The following is a 13,381-nucleotide window of genomic DNA, read 5'->3' as shown; positions in this document are numbered from 1 at the left end:
TTTTTATATTAAAACTGTAAGCCTAAATATTTGTTTTGAAAAAACGCATTGCAACAATGTAATTTTGTTGTGGCAGACATTTTTGTAGGCATTTTCTGGGACATTTTTTTGTTCTTGATAAAACAGCAGGCATCCAGTAGAATATCAAAAGGGATGGTTCCTTACACACTTGGTGTTCATTTGTCTCTACCAGCAATCAAATCAACTGATTCATAAATAAGGTATGAGCATTATGTTCGTGGATGAAAAAAACACAGAAACCTACTTTCCTTGAATCTCTACGGACACTGCTGTTAAATAGCCCTTGTTTCCCGATTGCATGTAACATATCCCATGTGGGTAAGCAATCCATTATATTCAAGTCGTCTGTGTCGACACTGTCACAATCCAGCCGTGCAGATGCGAGGACGCCTTAAGTCATGACAGGTGTGAGTGAGTATTTTTTTTCCGCCGCTTTTAGCAATTTTCCAGCAATATCACCAGGCTTCATACATTGTACCCATGTGGGACTCGAACCCGGGTGTTCAGCGTGACGGGCGAACGCCTTAACTACTAGGCTCCTCACCTCAGTCATGACAGGAAGAGTTATGGCATAGTAATATCAAATCATTGTCAGAGCATATCGGAAGGTAGAACACTGATAGCAATGCTCTCGCGGGTTTTCGTGAAACAAATACAACTTGTGATATATAGGCAATAATTAATGATTACGTTTAAATAATCCAAAATAATTATCGGGAATATGATTAAATCATGCGGTACTAATTACATAAATACAACGCAACACACCTATGTCACTACAAGGTAACATAAGCACGTCAAAAATGTAGTGAATATTCGAAAATAATAGATGATTACAGAAATACAAAGAGGTATCCAGTGATGGTAATAGATGGATAGGAACACGGAAGGACAAGGTGTAACATGACAATCAGTAGAACACGTTGGCTGTGTAGTGCAAGTGGGCAAACAAGCACAAAAGACAAAATGAATTTGCGATAAAAAATGAATGTTAAGATGACTTGGTGAGGAATGGGCTCTGCCCCCCACGATTTGTCACACATTCGTTTCTACAGCGTGGCATGGTCCGATTCTTGTCCACTCCTACTGAAACGCCTGGCCCGTTTACCCTGACGTAGCAGATGACCTTTGACGTAAGCGTTCACCTCTTCCGGTCTTGACCTGGACGTGCTCTATGATGGAAAGTTCAGGACTCATGGCTGGCCATTGCATTATGGTGAAATTTTAAATTTTGGCGCTGGAGGTAGTTAGTTACGGTACCAGCATGGCGCTCAACCGAAACAATATATATATATATATATATATATATATATATATATATATATATATATATATATATATATATATATATATATATATATATATATATATATCGCTCCAACGTAACAACGTAGCATAGGTCACTGCATCGTCACATATATAGGTCACTGAAACGTCACATATATAGGTCACTGAAACGTAACACATATACAGGTCACTGAAACGTTACACACATACAGGTCACTACAACGCAACATATATTTGTCGCTAAAACGTAACAGGTCACTGTAACGTTACATATACAGGTCACTGCAATGTTACATATATAGGTCACTGCACCTTAACATGTATGGATACTTGCAACGTTACATATTTAGGTCACTGCAACGTTACATATATAAGTCACTGCAACGTAACATATTTAAGTCACTGCAACGTTACATATATAAGTCACTGCAACGTAACATATTTAGGTCACTGCAGCGTTACATATATAAGTCACTGCAACGTAACATATATAAGTCATTACAATGTAACGTGTATAGGTCATAATAAGCGGAATGGTCCACAGGGATTAATAGACCTACATTGAAAGTGCCAAAATCAGGAAAGTCACCCTTGGCACTTGTGTGGCGAACGAGGCACATGCAAACTATTAGATGTGTTTTGGTATTACGTTTTGCAGACATAAACGTTCTTGCTAAGATGTTTTCGTCAACACTTTTCTTTGTTCTAACACTTGGCATTAACATTTCTATTTGATTATCCCCATCACCACAACGTAACATATCCGGTTCACTAAAACGTAACATATGTAGGTCACTACAACGTAACATATAAGGGTCAATACAAAGTAACATATAAAGGTCAATACAAAGTAACATATAAAGGTCGCTACAATATAACATATCTAAGTCGCTACAATGTAACATATCTAGGTCGCTGCAACGTAACATATAAAGGTCACTACAACGTAACGTATTTAGGTCAATACAATGTCACATATCTAGGTCACTGGAACGTAACATATAAAGGTCACTACAACGTAACATATATAGGTCACTGCAACGTAACATATAAAGGTCACTACAACGTAACATATCCAGTCCACTAAAACGTAACGTATATGGGCCACTACAACATAACGTATATAGGTCACTGCAACGTAACATATAACGGTCACTACAACGTGACGTATAAAGGTCACTACAACGTAACGTATAACGGTCACTACAACGTAACGTATAACGGTCACTACAACGTAACGTATATAGGTCACTGCAACGTAACATATAACGGTCACACCAACGTAACGTATAACGGTCACTACAACGTAAGTATAACGGTCACTACAACGTAACGTATAACGGTCGCTACAACGTAACATATATAAGTCACTGCAACGTAACGTATATAGGTCACTGCAACATAACCTATAAAGGTCATTACAACGTAACGTATATAGGTCACTACAACGTAACGTATAACGGTCACTACAACGTAACGTATATAGGTCACTGCAACGTAACATATAAAGGTCACTACAACGTTACATATAAAGGTCACTACAACGTAACATATCCAGTCCACTGCAACGTAACATATATAGGTCACTACATTGTAACGTATATAGGTCACTGCAACGAAACATATATAGGTCACTAAATTGTAACGTTTATAGGCATGCGGTAGTACGTAGAAGTAATATGGCGGTAATAAATATAGGTCAATACATGGTAACGGAATATATCACTACAACGTAACATATATGATAGTAGATCGCGACAACGTTATATGCATGCTCATCGCAACGTACACAGTTCAATAAAGTAAATATAGATCACTGCAAGAAGCGTACTTCACCCGACAATCTATTCAGGATAGGGGGCATGGGGACATGTAACGATTATGACAACAACATCACGGCATTTTCGTTTTAAAGTAACAAAAAAACATTATTTTTGTGTTTGATATTTGTCTTTTTTCTTACACCGAGCATATTTGTTTATTATTTTTGCATTTACTTATTGACATCAAGAACAGGTTTTAGTTTGGATGCAATAGATTACTTGCATACTTCACTAAATTGTAGCGAAAACACAAATCTTGTCGGAATAAATAAAAATGACAGTCATTCCCAATAACTTTAGATCTGTGTATAATACATTTAGCTAAAATCAAAAAGTAATTCATAACTTCAGAATCGTCGTTTTATTCACAGACACATACAAATCAATATTCCAATAAGTATAATAATGATTTTTTATGTAGATATTAACTCCAATTTTTGTATTGTCGTACTGATGGAGGTTTAAAATATCTTCCAACCACGACCAAATTGACTCAAGAGAAAACGACCTTGGGTCTTTTAGAAACGAACAGTTTGAATCAGATTATTTTCTGTAAATGGCATTTTATTCTTATCAATAATGAGTTCTATCGCTACTTATAATCCATTAGCGATTCCAACTGTGCGTACACTCTAAATAGGCATAGGCATATTTAGTAAGATATATTCATAGACATTCTTCACAATGGATCGTGTATCTCAAAACTGTCGGATACAGCCCTTTGCAACAAAAGACATTTTAACACTCTGAAAATCCTTTAAAGCTGAGAACAAGTTGTTAGAGTGCCAAGTAATCTTTCATTTCCGCTATTTCCCACAACAGAAGCAAACATAATAAATATTCTCACGTGGACCTAACTGATCTCGACCGGGATCGATCCAAGTTGAATCCGCGTTCTTAAGGGTTGAAACGTGTTACAGTTTGATCTTTGACTGCCTGCGATTGTGACAGTGAATATACTTTAAAACACAACAGCAGGAGTGGGCTTAATGGACATGCAATATTATTCACGAGTAGTCATTACTAAAAGCACCGCAACCACAAATGATTGTAGAGTTTGAAGGTTCGAAATTTGAGCGTCATAGCCCAGTAAAGTACATGGTAATTCTTTGGTTAATAGCCTCTTCATACTTTGAGTTTGTGTATGAATTGTTAAGATTTTCAGTATTTCACAAGATAATTTATCGATAATCTGAATTAAACTGACGTTGACCCCGAAAGAAAAAACAACTTCTGCTGCTGATCGATTTATGCGTACTGTAAAACGGTCGTGACGGTGGCTGTAGGTTATTGACATTTAGTAAACATGGCGTCAACTTTGAATGAGTGCGAATAAAATCGGGAAACTTTCCCAAATCATAAAATATAAAACGTCAACGTCAGAAAAGGAGCAGTCTCGATCACCCGAAACAGATTCCCCTGAGCGTAAAAGGCAAAATAGCTATCAAAACAATATGAATCGATCACTGAAATAAGTGTTGACACCAGCTGTTCGCAAAAAGGGTCGCTGATAAAAAAAAGCCCGTTGCATGTTTTCGACTGTGTCATGAGCGTGTGTCAAATAGTGATGGTATCAGGGCTTCGCGAAGGGCTGAACGTATCCTGCCACACCTGTGGCACAAGTTACAAACACATGCAAAGGCAAGTCAACTATTCACCTGAACAACACGGGATCACATGGTACAATTCGCAATAAGAAATTGCATCTGATATCATTTTGAAAACTTTACTGAGGCCATCTACATCAGTGGTACTTATATTTAAGTGAAATATAGGATAGTTTGCGTTAAAGACATGCGGTTTCTATATGGTCCTCGCACTTGAAATAGAATCACGAAATATCGCGATTATTAATAAACGAAGACATGTGTATGTGTGCTTATGCTTATAAAGTGAAAACAAGCCATTCCGGCTACAATGAATATTACTGACGTATACAGTAATGACAAATATTGCAAAGTGCGCCTTTAAAGAAATATTCATTTTGCTAGCGATAAGCATCATCGTTGAGTCTCTCTCTCTCTCTCATTTACTCACTCACTCACTCACTCACAAATAAGAAAATGATAACATTTTTTTCACGATGGACAGAACTTAGTGCCAAGTATTTGGGCTTTGGTACATGGGGTTACAGACAGCATCAGACGTTTATAAACGTTCAATGCAAACACTCTGTACTGAAATGGTTCAGTGTGAACCACTTGCTCTAAATACGTCCTACTTTAATGCCCCTCGGTGGTCGCATTTGCTGTAAGTAGTGTGGAAGTACTAATCATTGTGTGCATCTAATGGATAAGACAAGGAGGTGCACTGGGTGCGCTAAATTATTTCTATTGTATGCGGGAAATGTGTGAAAGGGCATGACTTGTGGCGACTTGCTATGAATAGTGATTGTAATAGTTGGCAAAAACTGTGACAGTGAATAGATACCCCTGTGACAATGTATAGACGCTTCTGTGACAGTAAATAGACGATTCTGTGATAGTGAGTAGACGATTCTGTGACCGTACGTAAACGACGCTGTGACAGTGAATAGACGATCATGTGAAAGTGAAAAGACGACTGTGTGACGGTGAATAGACAACTCTGTGGCAGTAAATAGACGAATATGTGACAGTGAATAGACGATTCTGTGACCGTACGTAGACGACACTGTGACAGTAAATAGAAGTTCATATGAAAGTGAAAAGACGACTTGTGACGGTGAATAGACGATCATGTGAAAGTAAATAGACGAATATGTGACAGTAAATAGACGGTTCTGTTAGACGGTTCACAGACGGTTAGACGACTGTGTAAAGAATTCTTTGAGTGACATTTAAAAGTTTAATATGACAAGATTGTATGGAAAATCAACTTCAATTGTATCGACGTTTCGATGTAAATTCTTCCACCGTTATAGAGTGAATATTTGTATTTATAAATACACAATCGCTACATTTATAATAGATAAGTTGATCATTCATAATATCTTGCCATTAGTTAGACAGCAATCAACCGACAGTAATAGTGAATATTGGTTTCGACTCTATCGGGCGTGTATTCTAAACAAGGAGTCGCTCATGTGCATTATAAAACCGTTACCCTACCGTGCACAGTACCGTTATAAACGCTTGTCCAAATAACAGTCAGCTTAACAAGGTAAACAACCACGGCAACATCAAAGAGTTAGAGTGACTACGCATACCCGCATATCACAACCATGACGTCATGTTCTGACATAATAACGCTCATAAAATCAGGCCCGTGTATCAATGTCACCAAGCTGCAATTTCTTTTCCGTGTTTTCGATTGAATTGTTTATAGTTTATAGCAATTCGATGTTCTGCACGGTTTGAAGTGAACTTTTGCTGCTGCTTCTGTTTGTATAGTGACGCGTATAAGTACCGCTGTGACATCGACTTACGTGTCAGACAGAGCCTCAACATGGAACCTTCATTTCATGCCTTGCCTGGAAAAGCAGGTACATACTTGACGCTAATTATTGTAGAAATAAAATATGGTTTCCGTGTTTGCAAATATTTGATTTTGGTGGGAAAATGTCACAATGAACGTCCCCGAAACGTAGCAAAAATTAATCGATTTGAGTCCAGGGACATTCCAGTGGACAATTGTTCCCTCTCTGAAGGTTTCTCTTTATAGTCTGGCGAACACGCCATTTCAAAATTGAGATAGATCATATAACTAAATTAGTAGAATATTAGAATTAGAGTATAAATAGAGACTATTTGTCAATATCGTACATATGATATTAGTCAAACACTGTTGTGTCGAAGTTGAAGGGAACTACGTAAATACATCGAGTTATACGATGTTCGACACAACAAGCTGTGACACCAAGTTTATTGGAATGCTTCACGGCATCAATAACTCTATCCATTATAATGATGATATGGGTGGGTGGGCGGGGCATAAAATACACAGGCACGGGTATGATGCTGACGAACCGATGACCGTAACCAGGGCGAATCTGTGATTCGAACTCACGATAATAGGATCCAGATACACATAAGGGAGGCAACTCTGCACAGATAATGACGGCGCCTTCCACTACTGGGAAATCTGTGCGCACCCTTCCTGTAAACATACCAAAGGACAAAGGACTTTTCTCGGTACCTGTCCTACATACCAGTACATTGATTATAGGTCGTTCAAAATGTGTGTGACTATTTGTTGACCATCTCTGCGTGAATTTGTAGGCACATTTGATTGGATAGTCCTCACCACACTTTGCGACCCCATCATTCAAAGACTTAGTGTTGTACATTTGAAGTTTGGTACGGTAAGAGTTAATATCGAGTGCCTATAGTATTGTTATCCGTCGTATTTGATATGGTTGAAATTTGCAGTCCCTCCGTACTTGACAGTTCTCATACGTACAATACGCCGATACGCCATTTATCTGGATCACTGCAGTGAGTACTCGAAAAGGACAAATGTAGTCCTACAGTCAGTACTCAAACATGATAAAGTTTTCTTCTTGGCTTATCCTTTTCAGCCAACTGTTTAATCCTTCTCTGGCACTAGTCTAACTGCCACATAGATGATAGAAATCATTTGACGCAACATCCGACGTCTTAAAGATTACCGTAGATTATTTCACGTGACATTCCCTACGAAGAACAAAGATCACAATTTATTGTGCGATACTATAACGATCATTATACACCAGAAACTACCAGTTTTGATGTCGCAACAAGTTTAGTGAACACAGTAGTATATTCTGCTACTCTGTTCCCTTATTTTAATCATTCAGTATACATGTCATTTTTTATAGGTTTTTCAAAACGTTTGTTTTTTACATAATACTGGCTTATTTGAAAACCTCTTGACAACATAATGGGTTAAGAGTTGAAATCAATAGAATACATTACACCTTGTGTTAGGGTGAAAGGCAAATATCCGAGTTGGATAATGTACAATACCATTCCATGCCTTTTATCTTAACGGTAAATTGGATCTCTGTTTTGTCACTTGAAAGATGAACGGCTACAGAAGTAGAGAGGCAACGTTACTTGACATGTGTCGCGTTCACCTGAACTTAAAGCTCTTTACCCAGGGCTGATGTTCGATATAATAGAAAGAGTGTGGGCTATCGACTAGAATATAACAAGAAAGGGAGGCTTATTTATTCCCTTTTCATGAACAAATAGTAGCAGTTGGAAATAAATATGAAACAACACGTAAGGAGTGATTTGTTCTCAACCTTTTTTTATTTTCTGCAAAATTACCATCCCACCTGCAGAAATCCTCTTGAAAATATGGATTGACGGATGTTTGCCTCGTTTGTAAGTTTTACAATACGACACTGCGGTGTCACCGGGTCGTAAAACTAGGCTAGTCACGGTCTAGCGGCCACACCGCTTCCCTCTCTTTTTATTGCCCGGAGTCGTCACCGCTCGGCAAAGTCCGGCGGGCGCCGTACTCTGGTGTCCTTACGTTCATTGTTTTAGAATTAGTGACCCGTACAATTTATTCTCCAGCGGTGTAATTGTAAACTTTTAACCTGTATTGATTTGATATATGTTATCTTATATATGTATGCAAACTTATTCATGTTTTGAAATTGTTTTAGTAACTTTGATTTTCACGCAGTAGCGGGATTATTCATTCCTGATAGATATTTCTCTTGTATTCATGGTCATTTTTGCTACCTCAATAATTGCACCTATCTGGTTGTAATCGTTAGTGGTACCGTTGGATAGCTTATGTTCAGCGCTTTATTTTGATACTCACATCGTCTGTATTGGTTAAGTAGTTAGTTTGCTATTCGGGTTTTCCCTATGTTAGGAATCACGCCTTGGAGACCTCCCCAGGCTCTTGTATTCCCACGGCTGACCAAGACAGGTTGTTCTCTACGACGTCCGCGCACACGTATATGACCTTTGACACAATCATGTGTATTTACCTCGCGGTACGGCTAGGCCGTTTACGGCTCGTCTTGCTACTGGTTTGCTCTGGCCCAAACTCAGGTTTTGTTGGTAAGTGGTTATGGATCAGTTTTTTTCTCTGGTACTGACCTACTTTGGTGGTATTGAGCTAAAACTAATTGGCTAAGATATTTTATTTTTGTACCCCATTTTTCTAGTAATGTGGATAACCCACTTTCCTGTGATTACTTAATTTAGGTCAAAGTCAAAGTTAAAATTAGTTTATTTGTGTGTAGCCCGTATACAAGAAATGCAATGTCAATAATACAATGTGAAGCACATTACATTTTACGACCTCGTGTCTTTTTTGTATGCATGATATACATAATATTGCAGACGTTTTGATAACTCATCCTGGGTTGTACAAAATAAACATTTGAATTTATATATAGTTGGAAATTTCCAATACAATTCTGGCAAATAAACTTTACGCAGTTCAATATAATGTTTTCAGATCAATACGAAATGCTATTCATCGTCAACAGACATATTGCAAACAGGACCCGTACGTGTCAACGCACATGTTGAATTGGGGAATTTGTTCTTGGGGGAATCAAGGACAAAATCAACATCACTGTCCCGGAACGTTTTAGACACAACATGTAAACAATAAACAGCAAATACACAATGAGCGGAATACCTGCTCTGACAACACAAACACAGCAATGAGCGGACCTTCCAGCTCAGGCATACGTGCAGTTACAGTAACAGTTACACAGTTCAATGGTTCATACTCCGGGCCTGCATGATCCTCCAAAGTGATCATGTATATCAGTTCTCCCATTCTTAGTCACTGTGACCGCCTCTGTGGGGTAGTGGATAGCTTCTGCACTGAGCGATCGGTGGATGCCCGGCCACGTCATACCAAACGATGGCAAAAGATGGTACTTGTTGTTACCCTGCCTGAAGTTTGGCATTAAGGGGATAAAACAAGGACTGTCGCCTCGGAGTCAGAATAATGTGTCTGGGTGGGATATTCATGTTCGAATGCGGTATGGTATCTGACTATCAAACCGGCATTAGTCCAGGCTAGTAAACAGCCACACACACATGCACACACACGTCGCTTTATAACTGCAATGATCTTGAACGCGACGTTATATCTCATTTCACCTCTTAGTAATTGTACCTAACTAACTGACTGCATGTCGTATGTTTTCGTCATATAAAACAGTTATATCAACAAATATCAACAAATTATTTTCCGTGGACCTCATTTATTTGGTCCACGGAACCATCTACCTCAAATATATGGTTGGTAATCAACATATGCACCAGTAGACAGACATGGTCACATAGTACAATGGTCATGATACTAAATATTTTGAAACATTGTCAGTATATATTTCAACTTACTGACCATACTTTTAACACATATCTAAACTAATTTTGACCAATGTTTATGCTATGGCGTCTGAAAGTTTATATGTAAACCAATTTATAGGAAACCTCCAACATATATCTATGAAACTAGTCTTGTTCTTCTTACAATGGCATAAACAAATTGCAAGTGATTCCATGGCGTGTGGCTAACCAATCAAATGCGTTTGTGTTTATGTTCCAATAAACCGAAAAATAAGCCACGCCCACTAACTGTCTACTGTTTCCTTATTGGCTGACAATATAATGGCGCGGGGCTTGTATTGTATTATAGCGCTAAACGATGTCATTGATGTCTACAGGTTTTTTGTATTAATGATTTAAAAAGTAGTCTGTGAATTTATTGTATATCAGAATTGACTTTAATTTGTGCTCCAGGGTTTACTGTGTGTGCATAGTCTTTACGCTTATACCTCCATCAACGAAAACAAATATTAAAATCGATTCTTACACGAACTCATTACAGTGTTATAAAGTCTTTACTATGTTATTAACTCATCCTTCTATGTTGTAGAAACGAATATATGTTGCCGATATGTGCCTCCACCCACGCCAAGTAAGTATAAACCTCCACAAAACCCAAGATTAAATTTGGAAAGTGTATCCACATACATCCACAGAGTGTATATTTGTTGATAAAAATGTACTTGTACCCTTAATGCTTGAAATATGAGAAACAGGTGACAGTGTTGTGAGTAGCCAGCATGAGTGTGATGTGTGACATGGGCAACGTCAACCATGCTTAGAATTAGGACATGAGACAAATGTTGCAATTTCACATATTGGTAGCACCTGGAGAGACCAAGAGATATGCTGATTTTGAGATTACTATGCGTAAATACATTCCAAAAATATTTGATAGACTTGTCAGAGTCGTAGCTTTGTCTTAGAATGAGGCACAATCCAAGAAGGCCGCAAAAAAACCCAAGACAATTCATGGAAAATAACTTCACATAGTCACAATGAAATCTACAACTCTTAAACGCTGCATATGTCATGCACTTATAATTCCAGTTCACAAACACACAATAATCTGTCTATATTATGAATAGTTTATTCATTTTATTCAATTGTTGCGGCCACCTTTTCAATGTCTGCGAATCTCTCACGATTTACACTTGATATACAAACTGCTGTCAATATCACTGTTCACTGTCAAGGTCAGAACAAAAACATCTGTGTCATCTGCGGTGATTACTACACATGGTGATGGTGCCAGTGTCTGCTTCCTTTGCCAGCTTGAAGGACAGGCCATGGTACGCATCAAATACTACATAAAAGCGATGACTGGCTGTCCCCACATGTAGAGCTGATGTAGGACTTCTTCTCACCAGGAGTTTTCTGTACAGGACTCGTTCCATCACTCACGCGAGTCGATGGTCACTGCTGACGAATCATTTTTTCTCGAAATGACTTGCCAATGTCGTCGTGTCGTGACCAGAGCAACGTACCAAGGGGCAGAGCTAATACCTTATGCATGTCCAACTTCCTGCTTTGTGCAATGATCATCATGTGGCCAAACAGCTTGTGGTCAGCTTTGAGCATCGTCGCTATGTTTGATCCTTCTCTGCTTACCTGTGTGTGTAAAAGTCTTCAAGTTATGTTCTTGAAAAGGTTCAAGGACTTTTTTGTTAGTTTTTCAATCCTGTTCTCTAAAAAAACCTCACCTTGCTTTTTGATCAGGAGGAACAGCAGTAGCTGTGGAAATGCTGATCAGTTCGGATGGGTTTCTATGAAATGGATTGATCCATTCGTTTTCCATCAAGTTTGTAATAGACTGAACACCTGACAAATGCTTGTAGTGACAATAGCAAGTTGTGAGTAAATATCTGAGTGTGCTTCTGGTATTCTTGTCATTTCTGTGTAGTACACTTAGAGGGTAATTGACTTTGTCTTACGCAAAGGCAATTACATGTAGTTCTCTGTAGTATCAGTCTCCCTCTCTGGAGGACCTGATGAGACCAAGAAACATCTCTACCATGTCCACATGTGACATCTATAATTGTGCAAGCTGTCCAGCTTCAATCCTTAAAGAGGTAAGGTAATCATTTAAGGGCTGAAGTATCATGCCACGCTATACATTCTACAGAAGATTAGTGAGGCATTTGTATGTTGTGGTCTGATGCAGCTGACAAATCAAACTTTGAATGTCATCCAGTAATGTTGATTTAGATAGCTGCTTCTCCTGACACCACTGAAACCTTTCCAAGCAAGCCTAAGAAGTGCCGCATGCACTAACGTGTACAGTCCCCTAGTGTACTGTCGGCCGTCCATGCCACTGTCAATAGATGTACAGCGATTATCTCACCCTCAACAGCAAGACCTTGGAGGCCACTGTCTTGGAACCTCTTCCCAATTATCCCTAAGAGATTACATGTTGTGTGAAACACACCCATTCTGAGCCCTATGGTTTGATATTTCGCAGGGTTTTTCCATGTAATTTCATCTGCTTTGGCATAGACACGCAAACTGTTTGGGTTTTTTTTTCAAATGAAGAGATTCTTAGATATTTAGGGCCTGGCCAAGCACTTCATTTTTAGTACTCACAGAAGTTGCAGGAGCTTTGATTGTAGATAGGTAACCTCCTGTGTCCTTCGTATCAGAGACTTGGTCACGTGTCATTATATAAAAAAAGAGTCCATGCGTTGATATCTTGTCGAGATGTGTTCGTTGGGCAAGCAAGAGACAGATCCAGTTTTTCAGGTGATCCTCCTTTACATCATAAATACTGTGAACTGGCAAAGGCTTCATTGCAGATGGGCAATTGCGATCTCCGGCATTGTAAGGTGGAAGCAAGACTGATGTTGATGGGATTCTTGCCCTTTTTGTAGGCAACGGTACAATCACCTTTGCTGGTTCAGCTGTATGTAGCCGGTGAGGCACCACTAATAAATTCGAGACTTTTACTTACGTTTTGTTACAGAATGTATTGTTATTGTT

The 13,381-nt window shown here is 38.7% G+C and overlaps 1 protein-coding gene across 1 annotated transcript in view; it reads left to right on the top strand.

The window, feature by feature from the left end:
- The window catches only part of LOC124146903 (low-density lipoprotein receptor-related protein 6-like), a 37,578-nt gene that overhangs the window by 11,789 nt on the left and 12,408 nt on the right, over positions 1 to 13,381 (top strand). The window contains exon 2 of the mRNA XM_046517454.2: positions 10,956 to 10,997. Within this exon, the coding sequence (XP_046373410.2) occupies positions 10,956 to 10,997 (42 nt within the window). The remainder of the gene's footprint in view (positions 1 to 10,955; positions 10,998 to 13,381) is intronic.

Source organism: Haliotis rufescens, unplaced genomic scaffold (genome assembly GCF_023055435.1).
Source record: "Haliotis rufescens isolate VD_foot unplaced genomic scaffold, xgHalRufe1.0.p SCAF_6, whole genome shotgun sequence".
Classification (NCBI taxonomy): Eukaryota; Metazoa; Mollusca; class Gastropoda; order Lepetellida; family Haliotidae; genus Haliotis; species Haliotis rufescens.
This window is presented reverse-complemented; position numbering and strand designations above follow the sequence as displayed.